This window comes from Gobio gobio (assembly GCF_949357685.1).
Source record: "Gobio gobio genome assembly, chromosome: 4".
In the NCBI taxonomy this organism is placed as follows: Eukaryota; Metazoa; Chordata; class Actinopteri; order Cypriniformes; family Gobionidae; genus Gobio; species Gobio gobio.
In genome coordinates this window covers 64,582,704-64,601,033 of record NC_137100.1, presented here as the reverse complement: position 1 = coordinate 64,601,033, position 18,330 = coordinate 64,582,704, and the positions used below count along the sequence as shown (strand labels likewise).

Here is an 18,330-nt window from a genome sequence, read left to right as displayed (position 1 = left end):
ACACACACACACACACACACACACACACACACACACACACACACACACACACACACACACACACACACACACACACACACACACACACACACACACACACACACAGTTCCAGCCCGTCCAATCAAAGCTAGGATACTTTCCTGTAGCTCAAACAGTAGAGCATGGTGCTAGCAACGCCAAGGTCATGGGTTCGATTCCCAGGGAAAGCAAGAACTGACAAAATGTAAAAATGTGTACCTTGAATGCAATGTAAGTCGCTTTGGATAAAAGCGTCTGCCAAGTGCATAAATGTAAATGTAATGTAAATGATACTTCACATTTCTATTATAGGCTATTAAATACGTGTTAAACACTGTATTCCTACTATTAAATAACCCTTAGTCACTTTATTTCCATTTGTTGAATATGTTCTTAATATTTTCTTCACCCCTCTCTGAGCTGATATGAGATGAGAAAGAGGAGAATACGCTCAGAAAAAAAAGGTGTATTCAAATATGGGTTCGGTCAAGCGTCAAAAGCCAAATCCACTCTGAGACTGTCCCAGTTGCCAGCTTGGTTTCTGTTGTCATGTGTCACCAAAACAATGGTGGGCGGAGCTAATGTAAATATCCTCTGCCAACAATCCATTTGCACTTATTGTAAACAGAAAGAAAAGATAACTTAATCAAGCCACGGCTGTGCTATACACACATTAACCCTCTAAAGTCACAGTCACAATACACTTCCAATGTGCAAAATATCAAACCATGCTTATAAGTTTGCTTAAAACTCTCACTTTCACACACGTATGGAAGTAAATCCAGTGTGAAGTCTAGTGTTACCAGGACTCAATGCAGCTGAAAAAACACAAACGCAACAGCTGCAAAATAGTGTGTGTGTGTGTGTGTGTGTAAAGACTTGCCCAAATAATATGGCCAGTTCGTTTTCATTCAAGCATGTTGTCACTGTGCTGGTCACCTAGTTTACTAAACACCACTTAAAATAAGTGCCTGCCAAGAAGATTAAAACATTACAACCGTTAAGAGACGGAAGAGATATTCTAAACATTACAATCATTTCATCCCCGGCCGATCTGGGAAAAAACAGTGGCTGATAAACACACCAGATCATTTCACCACAGATTAGCTTGAGGTTTGAAGGAGGTTACTAGCTGTAAGTGCACTAAACGCGTCTCTTTCTGCCTGATAAAAGATCAATTAGTGAAACTGATCAAACTGGGAGTCACTGTATCAAAAGCTCAGATTCCAGACGGTCTCAGTTCACCAGACAGTAAAAAACGTTCCTATTGTGTTGACCTCACGATTCCCAGTAGCTGCAGTTATCCACCAAAGAGCACAAGGGCAGCTGAAGCCATTACGAGCCGTCCTGATTCTATTGTTCTGGAGTTGTTTGAGGTGTTAATAAAAACACAGAAACACTTCGGCACAATTGACACCTCGATACAAAGGCTCTGAGTAACAATCAGTGATGAGCTTAATACAGTATCACTCATGATAGGACATGCACACACAAGCTCTGGCTCTACATATAAATAAAGGTTCCAAAATGACATTATCAGCCCTTTTCATATTCTAAAGAACTCTTTTACACTATAAAGAACCTTTCATGCAACTAAAAGGTTCCATCGATGCCAATAAAGAGCCTTTATTTTCAAGAGTGGAGGTTTGGCTGCAACTCCGCGCAACACACACACACATTGGTCTTCATGTGAACAAACTCAAAACAGCTCTAATGTGAAGTCTGACGCATGTTTCTACACTAACAACACAATACTCGAATTATTGCACACACAAATAGAGTGCAAATATGTATTATTTATTGATTTTTATGCATAATAAAGTATAGTTGACATTTCTGTCACTTTGTGACGCTACTTCAGAATTTAGTCAACATGATTTTATGCTGTTATGAATTATCAATCTCAATCACTGATTCAACCTAATTTAAATACTGGTAACACTTTACAATAAGGTTCCATTTGTTAACATTAATTAAAATTAGAAAAAAACTTAAGCATGTATTCATCTTAGTTAACGTTATTTCAAACATTTACTAATGCATTATTAAAATCAAATGTTGTATTGGTTTCTATTATTGGTAACACTTTACAATAAGGTTACATTTGTTAAAGTTAGTTAACGTACTAACATGCAACATACTAACTAAACAGCATTAGTTAACATGTACTAACATGTAACTAACGTGACACTGACTAAACAGCACTAGTTAAAATATACTAACATGTGACACTAACTAAACAGCATTAGTTAACATGTACTAACATGTAACTAACATGACACTGACTAAACAGCACTAGTTAAAATATACTAACATGTAACACTAACTAAACAGCATTAGTTAACATGTACTAACATGTAACTAACATGTGACACTAACTAAACAGCATTAGTTAACATGTACTAATATGTAACTAACATGTGACACGAACTAAACAGCATTAGTTAACATGTACTAACATGTAACTAACATGAGACACTAACTAAACAGCATTAGTTAACATGTACTAACATGTAACTAACTAAATAGCTAAATAAACAGCACTAGTTAACATATACTAACATGTAACATACTAACTAAACAGCATTAGTCAACATGTACTAACATGCAACTTACTAACTAAACAGCATTAGTTAACATGTACTAACATGTAACATACTAACTAAACATCATAAGTTATCATGTACTAACATGTAACTAACTAAATAGCTAAATAAACAGCACTAATTAACATGTACTAACATGTAACATACTAACTAAACATCATAAGTTATCATGTACTAACATGTAACTAACTAAATAGCTAAATAAACAGCACTAGTTAACATGTACTAACATGTAACATACTAACTAAACATCATAAGTTATCATGTACTAACATGTAACTAACTAAATAGCTAAATAAACAGCACTAGTTAACATGTACTAACATGTAACATACTAACTAAACATCATAAGTTATCATGTACTAACATGTAACTAACTAAATAGCTAAATAAACAGCACTAGTTAACATGTACTAACATGTAACATACTAACTAAACATCATAAGTTATCATGTACTAACATGTAACTAACTAAATAGCTAAATAAACAGCACTAGTTAACATGTACTAACATGTAACATACTAACTAAACATCATAAGTTATCATGTACTAACATGTAACTAACTAAATAGCTAAATAAACAGCACTAGTTAACATGTACTAACATGTAACATACTAACTAAACATCATAAGTTATCATGTACTAACATGTAACTAACTAAATAGCTAAATAAACAGCACTAGTTAACATGTACTAACATGTAACATACTAACTAAACATCATAAGTTATCATGTACTAACATGTAACTAACTAAATAGCTAAATAAACAGCACTAGTTAACATGTACTAACATGTAACATACTAACTAAAAAGCATTATTTAACATACTAACATGTACTAACATGTGACACTAACTAAACAGCGTTAGTTAACATGTACAAACATGTAACACTAACTAAACAGCTGTATTTAACATGTACTAACTAAATAGCAATTCATATTAATGAATGGACCTGAGCTGACATGAACTAACAATGAACAAAGATTAACAAATACTGCAACAAAAGCATTGCTCATTGCTATTGAATGCATTAATAACTAGCGTCAACTAATGGGACCATATTGTAAAGTGTTACCCATCTCTCCAAAATGCAAAACACACCGTGTTGTGTCACAAAACCAGTGTAAGTTAAAATGTTAGACTGGAAAAACTAAAGCAGAACTAAGTGTGAGATTTTCTGAGAGCCCACAATGTTTAATAGCATGGGGATAACTGTAACCAGTGGAGATTGACAACTCTCGCTCTCAAAGCAGAGCATGCAACGCAGAGAAACTGTAAACGGGACTCACAGGTTTTTGGATTTCTTCTTCTTGGTCCCGTCCGGACCCACGTCACAGCTGCATTCGGAGCCGGCGCTCAGCTGTGGAGACAGAAACAGTCGGCATCATCCGGCGAGGAACGCAAGGCAGAATTCCAGCTCCCAAAGTAGCTAAACCAAGACAAGTTAATCCTCACCGCCTGGTACAGGCCATAGTGTGTGAGTGTGAGTGTGAGTGTGAGTGACCCTGGTCACTGTAAGCTTCAGTGTGTGAGATTGTGTGCATATGTGATAGGCTCAGTTGGCCTCCAGCCATGCCCAGGATTACAGCGAGGGGCTCAGACCACGGAGTCACATTACACTTCCTGTCCTCAGAGGGATATTACAGGCTGAAAACAGGGGGAGGGGGGGGGAGAAAGTAGGCTGTCAGTCTGAAGGGTTGAGACCACTCTGTGTGTGCAGAAGAATGAGCCATTGTGTGTGCGCGTCCCATCTTGACCCGTGGTCTGGACCTCTCATGTTGCGACTGGACGATAAACAGCTTTTCTTGGCCCTCTCACTTAGACAAATATTTCCCCTACTGTATATCATGTTTTGTATCGAGTCTGAGCTCCCTCGGGATTTGTCACACCTCTGAGAATCAGGCCTTATCACGCAAAAGCATTGTTTCAACAAACTCTTCCGACAATGGCACATTATTCACTCGGAATGTTTCATTGGGGTGAATGGAGTAATGACGGAGCAAGAGATGGTGGATGTTTGTGACACAGCACTCTAAAAAAATGCTGGGTTATTGGGTCAACTACGGACAAATCCAACTCGAACTTAAAGGATTTATATTTGACCCAAACATGGGTTGAAACAACCCAGCATTTTTTTACTGTGAGGGTGAGTTAGAATAAAATGAATTGTTGTTACCCATGTTACAAAAAAAACAAATAGAATTAAAGCTGCAAGCAGCGATGAAAGGACCCTGTAGGCATGTAGATGTGTTCAGATCTGGACTCTTATCCAACATGTGAAGTTTGGGGCAGGACGGACATTGCATGCTTGAGTTACAACAACTTCCTGTTTCGTGGCGTTAATCGCAGACATTAGCTGCTGGGTCAAAAATAACCCAAGTTGGGTTGAAAATGGACTAACCGAGCGGTTGGGTTAAATGTTTGCTTAAAACAACCCAATTGCTGGGTTAAAACAACCAATCGCTGGGTTAAAATAAGCCAATTGCTGGGTTAAAACAACCAATTGCTGGGTTAAAACAAGCCAATTGCTGGGTTAAAACAACCAATTGCTGGGTTAAAACAACCAATTGCTGGGTTAAAACAACCAATCGCTGGGTTAAAACAACCAATCGCTGGGTTAAAACAACCAATCGCTGGGTTAAAACAACCAATCGCTGGGTTAAAACAACCAATCGCTGGGTTAAAACAACCAATCGCTGGGTTAAAACAACCAATTGCTGGGTTAAAACAACCAATTGCTGGGTTAAAACAACCAATCGCTGGGTTAAAACAACCAATCGCTGGGTTAAAACAACCAATCGCTGGGTTAAAACAACCAATCGCTGGGTTAAAACAACCAATCGCTGGGTTAAAACAACCAATCGCTGGGTTAAAACAACCAATCGCTGGGTTAAAACAACCAATCGCTGGGTTAAAACAACCAATCGCTGGGTTAAAACAACCAATCGCTGGGTTAAAACAACCAATCGCTGGGTTAAAACAACCAATTGCTGGGTTAAAACAACCAATCGCTGGGTTAAAACAACCAATCGCTGGGTTAAAACAACCAATCGCTGGGTTAAAACAACCAACCACTGGGTTAAAACAACCAATCGCTGGGTTAAAACAACCAACCGCTGGGTTAAAACAACCAACCGCTGGGTTAAAACAACCAACCACTGGGTTAAAACAACCAATCGCTGGGTTAAAACAAACCAATTGCTGGGTTAGTCCATTTTCAACCCAACTTGGGTTATTTTTAACCCAGCATTTTTTAGAGTGTGACATTTCCTGTTGCCAGCAGGCGGCGCTCTGACTGTAACTGAATGTTGGCATGTAGATGTGTTCAGATCTGGACTCTTATCAAACATGTGAAGTTTGGGGAAGGTCGGACATTGCATGCCTGAGTTACAACAACTTCCTGTTTCGTGGCGGAACATTGCACGTTGTGAGGCCGTCACGGACACGCCCTTCAGAGAAAACTCAAGATCTTCACAATTTAACATCACAAAGGCCTTTAGATTAGACCAGGGGTGGGCAACAGTTTAAGTCTGAGGGCCACAGTTACTTTGGCAAATTAAACGGAGGGCCACACTTTGGACAATTGCAATTGAACATAGTTACATGATTAAATCGTACAAATTAATTAAATGCAGATATGTATAAGGCTACAGTTTCTTTGACTTTTACCAGCCTATTTCAAGGCCTGATATATATTTTTGCTAGGCCTGTCTGACATAGGCTACTCTAAGGTTACAATAACTGGATTTACTTAAAAGTATTCATTTACACTACCCTGCATATTGTTCAACTGTCATACATACCAGCTGTAGCTATTCAAGATCGAAAACTATTAACAAAACTGCAAATGTATGTGTGCAGGTTACATTAACATACAGACTTCAGGCAATCTGGCTTGGAATTATCAAATTTAATTGAGGATACCTTCATCACTGAATGAAAAACATATTCAGCTTATTTCACTTGTAATTACTCCTTTTTTTTGTAATTTCTTTTTTTAACATATGTTGTTTAAATCTTTTATAAAATATAACACAATTTAAGTGCAGATCAACTTCATCACGCGTATGTTTGCTTGAAAGAAAGAACAACATGGAATAGTCCTATGCGTCTCACAAAATGTAAATTTGATTTAGCTATATTGATTTAGCTTTAGTTATCATCATAACCATCTACAGGACATGCATAAGAAATAGCAACATGAAACTGAACAATGTTGTTTAACTTTATACCATCAATGATCAATACACACTGATAACTAGCTTAATAAAAAGATAAGCCCCAGTGAGTTTTTTCAAGGCGGTTCCTATTTTAGATTGTTCCCCCTTAATGTTTCCATGGCGATGCGTCATATTTGTCACGTGACACCGCACCCACAATAACACTGTATTACAGATGCATCGCTTTTATTCCGAGAATCAGGGTCATCAGTTTCCCGAAATACGTGCAAGAAAGTGGCCGGTGAACTGTGACAAGAATAGAGTAGACTTAAAAGTTACTTCCACTATGTTTGTCTGATATAATATCACTTCGGAAAAATTATATTTGAATAGATTGTTATTGCTGCTTCCACAGACATCAGAGTGTATTTTACAAACTCTAAAGGTATTGTTTTACTCGTGCTTATGTGTATTGAAATGTCTGAAACCTAAAATAAACATTATGAGGTTGAACAAAAACTGCATAGTTGTGATATATGACAGCGCTGAGGCTAAGCTCGTCCGTCTCTGGCTCAGCGCCAACCAATGCGCAAAAGCACAGTTTGAATCCGGCAGTCATGCGACGTCACTGAACATCCTAAATACCATGTGGGACCGTACTCTCAGGGGCACAGAAGTAAAAATCCCATATATGCGACCATAACGACCAAAAGCTTAAACATTTCATTTGTAATCCTGAATACAAAAATTCAACTTTCATCCAAATTGCCAGCACATCGAGCGCATCCTGGGGGCCGGATTGAAGCTCTATGCGGGCCGGATCCGGCCCCCGAGCCGTATATTGCCCATGTATGGATTAGACTGACCAAATGTGATGTTTATCTAATGAAATCTCTAGGAGGAGTTTGTTAAAGTACAACGTCTGGAAATGGCAAAAACAAAATGGAAAATTCCATATATCTGACTTCCTGTTGGGTTTTGATTTTGCTCCCTGGAGACTTTTTTGTAGGTGTTGTGCTGTTACATGTGTGTCCCGAATTTCATACTTATATGTGAAACGTAGCGCGAACGGGGCTTAATTAAATGTTGCAGGTGGCGCTATCGAGCCATTTTGCTACGCCTCATTCTGAAACCCATATCAGACGTAAATGTTCACCACTTCTGACACGTGTGCAAAGTTTTGTGAGTTTTGACATTATAAGAACAGTTATAGCTACATTTAAATTATTTGTATAATTACTTATAAGGAATGAATCAGTTTTTTTCAATGCACATGCTCATAATCCATTATACACTGATTTATGAGTATTAATTAGTCAGTCGCTCTAATGGGAATGGTGTTGATTTGTTATAATCTATATCTCCTCAGACATTTGCATGGTATCGCTTATAGCAGATTGAAATTATACTTTAATAACCCTGGGTTGGAGGAACGGGTTGATACAGGTTAGTCTAAAAAGCCAATTTGATTTACAAAATAAATCCATTTTGGACATACACTCACACTCAGCTACAGTCATATCTGGGCCAGATTTACTAATAGCTCGCTCCAGCGCAAACCTTCTTTTGCCGTCAATAAACTACTGTCATGATTTATAGACACGTAGTGAGAAATTAGCGTGGACAGGGTTATTAATTTATGCGGCAAAATGAACGTGAGCTTTAAGTGCACTAAATGATCGGAAAATTCCAGCATATGTCGTCAGAGGGAAGTCGATTGAGTTATGGATATTTTGAATAAAGATTACAAGGTGCAAAAATAAAAGATGAAACCATCACAAAATCACAATGAGATGTTGGTCAAACTTTAGATTAGGGTTCAATTCTCACTATTAACTTACGATTAGCTATGACTTTTGCCTCAATAAACTCCTAATCACTGCTTATTAATAGTTAGTAAGGTAGTTGTTGAGTTTAGGTATATTGGGTAGATTAAGGGATTTAGAATATGCTTTATAATGTGCTTTATAAGTGCTAAATATCCTAGTAATATTCATGATAATGAGCAACTAGTTAAAAGTGAGAATTGTAATGACTTCATAATGACTTTAAGATATTTTCCACCATTTCGATTAGTGTGTCAACTCACCTCAGTCATGGGTAAAGCTAATTATTATCTCACACCTGGCTCAAAGATTCGACACTAAGGGCCAATTAACTTAAAGGGATCGCCTGGTGTTAAGACTTGTGTGGCTTGATATAACATAAATGATGTCTCTTACTGAAATATGTAGTAGAAAACCCATGAAAGATCTACGTTATTTAAAAAATCCATTACATATTTGTACAATGGGCGCCATTTTGTTGGCGTTCTACGTCGATGACTGATCAACTGGCGCTACCCGTAACTATTTTTACCACAACTCGAAAAATGTTTCGTATGTTTTCGTAATTCGTAATTGCATTTAAAACTCACACACACACACACACACACACACCAACAGATCGGTGCGCGCACACACACGCTCAATCAGCTGTAATGTAATTCGCGAGGGTTGACTTGTCACCTGGTTCCGATTCGGACCAGCATTTACCCTCAAATAGGGCATTATTTGAGGGGACAGCCATTTGTAGGGGTGTCCGAAACCATAGTAAACCATTCAATCCCACATTGCACCGAAATACCGAGTGTACAGCCGACGTACACGCAACAGCTGTCCGAATTCACTCACTCGTTTCCATTCACTCATCAAGTGAACTGCATTACTGGATAACGTAGGGAATAGTGAGTGAGGTTTTAGGGGGCGATTTCGGATTCAGCCCCTGTCGTGGAGACTGACGAGGGCAGCCCATAACCGATCTGTTGGTGTGTGTGTGTGTGTGTGTGAGTTTGTGTGCACACGTGTGTTTGAGTGTGTTTTAGATGCAATTACAATGCAATTAATTATCTGGTGCTCTTCGTTTAGGGGTTGCATTGGTTGTCTTCCCGGACACCTAAAAATTAAACTTCCTCCACCCCAGTAAAACCAATGCAATTTATTTTTCTTCAATAATATTTTTTCTTTTTAATTTTGTATTTTGAGATGATTTGATGGTTTTTTTTATATTTAGGCAATAATTATAGTCTATTTTTGCCATTGAAAATTATACAAAAAAAAAAGGTTTTTTTTGCAGTATTTCAGGTTAAAATAGAGACTAGGCCTTCAATATATATATTTTTTGAAGGCAGATTAGCGCCCTCTTTTGAAATTATTTAAGAAATCACGCAACCATGTGTGTAATCACTAGAGGTCTCTATGGGCTTGAGAATTCACTAGTTCTCTTTTGAACACATTTAATTATTTTTTTATTGATGGATTTGAATATATATTTAAAAATCTCAAAGACTATTTATTATAAAGTTTTAGATATTTTTTTGTTTTGTTAGAAATATAGATTTTTTTTTCAGTGAATTTGTGTTTTTGCAGATTTCCCTTTCATTTCCTATGGTGGTCATTTTTAACCGAAGAGCACAAGTGGGAGCATTTTTTTCACGACCACTTAGCACGCTCGAATCATGCCCTCAATTTTTTTTGTGTGTTTACATACCTAATGCTAGAAAAGTCACAAAGTTTCATATCATTCTGATGAAGCTGTGATTTTTTAAATTTCAAAACAGAACATTTTCCGGTCACCGAAGAGCACCAGAGGGTTAACTCTGAAACATTTGTGGTAAAAATAGCTACGGGTAGCACCAGTTGATTGCCGAGTGCAACCATTCTACGTCATCGACATAGAACGCCAACAAAATGGCGATCATTAATTCATTTCTACTACATATTTCAGTAACAGACATCATTTATGTTATATTAAGCCATACAAGTCTTAACACCAGGCGATCCCTTTAAATAACTTATTACATAAAAAATGAACAAACAACATAATCAAAATATCAGTAATATTGGTCAGTCGTGGCTGCAAGTGAATGAGTGAATAACAGGGGAAGTGTTGTCACAACGAATGCATGGTATGCAAAATAAACAAATATCCTGAAAACTGGAGCGCGGGACTGGCAAACTGCCAGAGCCGAAGCTTAGGAGCGGCCCAACTTAAACAAGGATGAGATTCAGGTGCGCTCGAGTCAAGCCCCAGTCACCAAACACAACTGGGTCATAACAGTCATCACTATTACAGAATTTAGAGGTTAGGTGGATATGTCTGAGAAACGGTGATCAGAACCCACCCATAAACCCGCAGGGGTCAGAACAGTCAGCACTGGCATCACAATAAAGCAACTAATCTTAGGACCTAGAATGTGGGAAGCAGGAAACCCAGATTCCCAGAGGAGCCGTTTCTGTAAGATCAGATGCCAAGGGCAGGAGAGGTTTCACCATGTTATAGATGATTTTTCTCATTACCTCTCAGTTGTAAAATGCTTCTCATACTAGGCCTACTGACTTTACAGTGAGACACTATCGAACATATGCCAGTTCTTTGGCTTTCTGATCTTCTGGAGTGCGCATGGATGAAAACTCTCAGACAGCGCATATAGGGGAATACAAAAGTTTGGCCACCTCTGGACAAAATTGATTTTCTCAGTAATGAGTACAAGTGCTATTCGCACTAGCTCTGCCTAACAATGCCTGTTTGGGGAAGAAAGACATGAGTATTTCAATGTCTTCAGTGGTGCAGTCAGTATAGTGTAACCCGGGTTCAAATCCGCCTTTTGCAGAGCTCGCTCTTCTCTCTTTTCCCATCGCATATCACATCAGAAAGGCATTTACTTTGAATAAAAATGAAGAAAATGTTCTAAAAGTGGAAATAAAGTGCCTAACGAAATGTTTAATAATAATAAAAGCATGTATTGGGAAGGGTTAGGGGTCGGTGTAGGGAGGGCTTTTATTGTCCCATTAAGGCGGCGTCCATTTAATAATTGTAATAAATATAATCATTTGCATTCTGTTATTATTGCATCCATTTAATGGTCAACAATATTGGGGATCAAATAGTATGTATCTCTCAAAATAAAGTATAAATAGCACGCAATTACTATTTACACATATTGCAAATAACTACTACATTTACAAGGTGTAAAGAGAATATATTACTATTTTCACTTAGTATGCGATTTCACTTACTGTTTCACTATCTGTCACAATTCACCAGTGTGAGTGGTTGAAATTTAAAAAAGAAACAAATCCTTCCCTTGCGGGTCAATTTGACCCCTTTAGGAATGAATGGAATGTGAGGAATGCTTCAGTATACATAGAAAAACCTAAAAATGCTCAAAATTCTAGCTAAAAGTGATATTGAACCGATTATAATATCTACATGTGTATCTGAATGCATACTGAAGAGATAAACACAAGAACTGACTTTAGGACCCAGCGGAACGGTTCTTTTGCTCCATATAGAGCTATAAGGCCATCTAGTGGCAAGAAATATCACGTTATATTATTATTTGTGTGCTTGATGAAGGTCTTTGATAGCCTGGATGCCAGCCGAATTTAGCCCCGCCCACAAAATGTTTTGCTCGGGCAGTTCGGTCTGGACTCGCTCCATAGAGGAGGAATTATGCCTGAACAGAAACTGTTCGGACCAATGAAATTGTCAGGGCGGGCTTTAGACGATGATGGACAGATGATCAACAGTGCCGTAATCATCCACGTCATCAAAGGCGCTTGGGTTGAATTTGCTCTTATCCTAAACGGAGAACTTGTTCGTATATGCATTCACCTTCACTATTTCTCTCAGAAATGATGATCGTGTTGGTAAGTAAACTCTGTGTATCCTTAAATAATTTTATTACTGGCAAAGATCGTTTACACTCATCTTTTTCTTGTAATGTTACTTAATCCAGCGTGCGTGCAGACAGGGTTGCCAAGTGTTTTTGCAATGTCGCGCACAATTGCTACTCAAAACTATAGCCCAAAACAATAACTTTCCGGGGGGTTCTCCGGAAAAAAATGGCGTTTGGTTGGCAAAATGTGTTATTTTGGCAAGGTTGCCTGCTAAAATTCGCATTCCTGGGTTTATATAATCACATAATTGGGGTCGCTTCAACCCGCGGACATGGAGAAAAACACGGACTTGGTAACACAGTGCAGTTGAGTTCTGTTGACATTTGACAACTAACGTTATGCGTCGCTCCGTTGCTCTGATTGGTTGTGGGTCTATCCAATTGAGGTCTTTCCTGGCTCGGTTGAAACACGCCCCATAATCAAAGCTCAATGGAGCGGTACCAGACTCATATTCTGACTAGAATTGAGTATGGCCACGCCAGGCTAGGTCTTTGACCGAAACGTTGCCACTTTTAATCTTTTCTTAGGGTGCTTTCACACTTGGTTCGATTGCCTGGACCAAACCCGAGTTCGACTGCTCCCCCTCTCTCTGCCTCCACTGGACTGTGTTCATATTATATTATTTGGGTCAGTACCGGGGTGCGTTTGTGTCATCAAAGCAGCTCTTTACCCCATTGCTTGGTACCGACGGCGCTCGAGAAGTTGGAAAATTGCATAGCGTTGCTCAACTCACTTTTATATTTTTGTTTTTGAACCGTTGGTTTTGTTACCAAACGCTTCAGTACGTAATGGCTCTTGCGTCTATCTGCTGCGAATGTACTGCAAATGCTCTAAAGAACGCTGAAGACGAGCAGAAATGAGATTTACAGCTCTCTGCTTGCAGTATGTCAGTCACGCTGACCAGGGGAATGAGTGAAACACACACACACACACATTTTTACGTGTGGGTCACTTCCGCAATTCAGTACGATTGCGTTCACATCAGCAGCGAACCATACCGAAGTTCACATGAACCGAACCCCAAACCACCTTTTCAAATAGTATGTATCTCTCAAAATAAAGTATAAATAGCATGTAATTACTATTTACACATATGGCAAATAACTACTTTTACATGGTGTAAAGAGCATCTACAGTTATTTGCACTTGCCAATAAAGAGCCTTTATTTGTAACCCTCAACCTTCCCTTGGGTCATTTTGACCCGAAAGTCTTTTTTCTTTTCTTTTTTTCACATCGAACTGGTCTAAGACCTTAAGACTTTTGTCGCACTTAAACCACGAATACACAAAAAAAAATGTTTGACTGGATTCGAGGAGCTTATGTTGTTGAAATTTAAAAAAGTAACAAATCCTTCCCTTGCGGGTCAATTTGACCTCCTTGGGAATGAATGAAATGCGAGGAATGCTTCAGTATACATAGAAAAAACTAAAAATGATACAAATTCTAACTAAAAGATGCTTTGGATGTGCGTACCTTGACCCTTTTTATATTATTATTTTTCCAAGAGAGGTCGACAGAGACACCAAATGTAAGATATTTTGACCTGATTTAAAAGGGTTATGCATGAAATTGTGAGCTATTTTGACGTTAAGTTGAAAGAATGTACTTAAATTACAAAAAAAAACTTTTTTTTTAAATTGAAAAAATATTATTAAAATGAAATGAAATAAGCTTTCTGGACAAAAACAATTAAGTATAATATCAGGGCCTCGGGTCATTTTGACCCACGAGCGAAGGGTTCGTTACAAAGGAAGGATGAGTGTAGAAGATGAACTGATCTCCAATCGGTATGAAGAAGAGTTCTGAAAATTTCTTTTGTTAAGCAAAATTAATGTATTATTTATGTTTTGTACAATTTTAGAGTGAAACAAAGGAAAGGAGCACCATGCAGCAGGTTAGGCACCTTCTCAGATAAGATCTCAGATAACCTTTACCATCGTCTCAGACTTTAGTTTTCAGGTCTACAGCTTGTTCACAGTCATTGTTTGTAAAGGCCAGGTGATGCAAATTTCAAAGCTTTATAAATACTCTGACTTTTCCTCAGCCATCTCCTCAGTTCGTAATGCAATTTATAAATGGCAGTAAACAGGAATGGTGGAGGTCGATTTGAGGACTGGAAGCCCAAGAAAACTCTCTGAAATGAAAGTAGATTGGTGTTGCATTGGTCCACTGTGAATCAACACCTGCACAAATATGAATCATGCAAAGAAAACCTTTCCTGTGTCCTCAGCACAAAATTGCTGAACTGGACTGGAATGAGCAAAAACATGTGCAAAGGATGCAGAATGTCATGAAAATATCACATTGTTTCAATTGTAGATCATACTTTGGGCTTGTGTTGCAGCCCGTGTCAGATTTCACCAGTAGAGCGAAGAATGGATTCAATTAAATAACATCATGCCGTCTGCAAATAATCTGAAGATGAAACGAGGATGCTTCTACAGCAGAATAATGACCCCCAAATCCACAATGGACTAGCTCCAGTGCAAGTTGAAGCCTTTTCCAAGACTCTCACTGTCCTCCGACCTAAGCGTCTTCGAAAATCTGTGGATAGACCTCAAAAGGCCCAAGAATTCACAGAACTAGAATCCTTTTGCAAGGAACAAGGGCGAAAATCCTCCAGACAAACTCTTAGCTGGCAACAAAAGCATGTATAAGCTGTGATACTTGCCAAAGGTGGCGTTTCTAAGTACTGAGCAATGCGTGGTTATTTTTGTTTTCATGGAATTGTACAATTATTATAGGAAAAATAACTAAAACCATTTAAGAAAAGTGTCATCCTTTACTTTGTGCCAATTGGAAATCAGGTCATCTTTCAATCGCTTAAATGTTGCATGCCACTGTATATGTGTTTTTGCTGTTTCACTGAGCCAAAATATGCTGTTGTTGTTGAACCACATCTGATTTATTCATACTTGCACCAGCTGTTAATCATTGTCTGTGTTGCATAGCGTATTTTGGGGGCGGAGCAATGAAGGAAGGTGTGTATTTGTTTGGGTGTCGATTAGGAGTGTAACGATACACTCGTGTCACGATTCGATATAAATCGAGATACTGAACTCACGATACGATATTTATCCCGATATTTTAAGCCAAAATAAAGAGTTTTTTTTTTTTTTTTACTTTTTTATTATTATTAAAAAAATATTATTATTAGTGTATTATTATCAGGACCCACAAATATTCCCCCATTGCATTATTATACATTATATTCAACATCATATATAGTCGTTTAATTTAAAAATGTCACTGAAACTCCGCAAACTTTAATTTTTTTCCCTCACTCATTACTCGCGCTTTCAATGCGTATTTTGGGGGCGGAGCAATGAAGGAAGGGGTGTATTTGTTTGGGTGTCGATCAAGGATATTATAGTTTTGCATAGTTTTTATTTTATTATCGTTTTCAATTTTGCAACAAATTTCAGTTTAGTTTTAGTTAGTTTTATAAATTGTTTTGCTCGTTTTAGTTTAGTTTTTATTTTGTAAACACATTTCTATTTAGTTTTTATATATTTCGTTTCAGTTTTATTTTTAGTAATTATAGTTTAGCTAGTTACCAGAACGAAGTGTAGAGACCAAAATCAAGATTTTTAATTTCAGCAAAGTTTAATGTTTGCACAGATTAGAGTTAACTCTTGTGCAGACATCTTAATAATAAAAATAAAATAATGGAATACAGATTGTTTTATTTAATGCCATGTCAGCATCTAAGGCTATATTCTTGGCAAAAATTATATTACAAAAATACAAATATCATATAAATACAATAAAACCAAGCAAACAAACACGACAAGTCATATACAAGATTTTTTAAATCAACTTATGATAAAAAAAATCCAAAACCTTTTCATGCATAATCTTACTAAATAAGTCCTTAAGTGGAATAACTTGATAAAAAGAGCATTCTTGTTTTTAACCCAGGACAGTCCAAAAAAACGGAGAGGGGAATCTTACAAATGCATGCCTAAAGTTGAGTCTTCACCTTTAAGAGTCAAACTATGACCTATACGACAAACAATGGTCTGAGATTGAACAAAGAACCAAATAAATGCAACGTAAAAATATAAAAGTAAAAATGATAAATTCCAGACAAACTCATTCATATTAAAGATGAAATATTGTAAAACAACTAAAAGATTATTTATTTAAAGATTATTTCTTCAGTAGTACAATGTAGGCTAGCAGGTGAGATTTTCCGCCACAGTAAAGAGAGCTTATTAAATACGAAAACGAATATTTATTTTTGCTAATTATTATTTTAGTTCAGTTAGTTTTTCAGTAAGAGTTGTTAGTTTCGTTTAGTTTTAGTTTTTCATTTATTACGATTTTTACATTTTATTTCAGTTTACGAAAATGTTTTAGTCTTAGTTTCAGTTTTCGTTTACGAAAATAACCTTGGTGTCGATCACAGATATCACTTTCTCAGAAACCGCTTAATGCACCTTTAAAAAGTCAAGTCTCTTAAATAATAATATCTTAATATCAGATCAATTGACCTATCGGTAAGCCCCGCCTCTCGAAACGCAGGTGAGCCAATGGCAGTTGAGTATCAGTTGTCCTCCGCGCCTCGATTACCCCCCCCGGTGGCTGGTCCCAGTATAGCTCATAAACCCCGCCCCTCCATGTATTACAATGGATGCGATACAAACTAAACAATTAAATTACACATCAAATAATTGTTTCCTAAAGATGTTTTCTGTCATTTTAGGCCGTTTTTGTCACGATGATTTCATTTCAAGTGTTCGTTTTTTAAGTTTAGTTTGAGTTAGTTATTTGATGCTATAAAAACGGGGGGTGTGACGTCATGATTGACAGCTGAGATTGACGGCTTCTCTGAGTGAAGTTGTCACTGAGGCACTAACTGACTTTTTTCTGGATTTTTGGGAGGAGATTGGAGCTTTAGCTTTAATTTCTACATTTCCATAACTCTTTATTTCACACCAACATAATGAATTGTTCTGCATCTGCGAGAGTGTGGGCGGGCTTTTGATAATCGCGCCTCTACTTCCTGATCTCTCGAGATCACTACTGGGCAGACTCTGTCCCAAATATGCGCAAAATGTCAGCGCCGTGCATGGGCTTCTGGAGGCTTCAACTCTTGTCAGCGGAAGCCAATGAAGTCGCGTCGTCCATATTTTTTTACGGTCTATGATATACAGCTATAAGGCCATCTAGTGGCAAGAGTCATGAAATATCATGTTATATTATTATTTTCCCACAAGAGGTCGGCAGAGACACCCAATGTGAGATATTCTGAGCTGAATTAAAAGGGTTACGCATGAAATGTTGAGTTATTTTGAATTTAAGTTGAAAGGATGTGACGAATGTGCTTAAATTATATTATTTATTAATAAAATCTAGTAATTTAAATGTAAATAAAACAAAATATAATACAATAAAATACAAAATAGAACAAATATTATAAAATTTAAATGATATATGCTTTCTGGACCAAAAAAAAGTCTAATTTTAGGGCTTCAGGTCCATTTTGACCACAGAATGCGAGGGATGGATGAAGGTTAATGCTCCCAAGTAAGGCCGTGTGTCCACTAGGGATGCAACAATACAGTTAGTCCACGGTTCAATACATACCTCGGTTTTTACCCACGGTTTTCGGTTCGGTTTGGTTCTGATGGCTTGTCACATACATTTTTTGTTATTCTATTCTAAGGCGACAGGAACAGCAAGAGGTTAAAGAGAAAAAAGACAATTTTTTTATTGCAATACTCTTTCTTTATTTTACTTAAAAGAATTGAAAAACCTTACTTAAACTTAAAACTTTACTTTAAAAAAACCCTTGTACACATTCCTAGTGTATTGG

General features: G+C 37.4%; 1 protein-coding gene across 8 annotated transcripts in view; it reads right to left on the bottom strand.

The window, feature by feature from the left end:
- The window catches only part of rgs3a (regulator of G protein signaling 3a), a 308,005-nt gene that overhangs the window by 49,504 nt on the left and 240,171 nt on the right, over nt 1-18,330 (bottom strand). For 7 of the 8 annotated variants that reach the window (XM_079815949.1, XM_079815950.1, XM_079815953.1 and 4 more), the window contains one exon: nt 3,918-3,988. In XM_079815949.1, the coding sequence (XP_079672075.1) occupies nt 3,918-3,988 (71 nt within the window). Of the gene's footprint in view, nt 1-3,917; nt 3,989-4,083; nt 4,365-18,330 lie in introns of those variants that run through there. The other variant, XM_079815956.1, reaches the window with a different exon arrangement.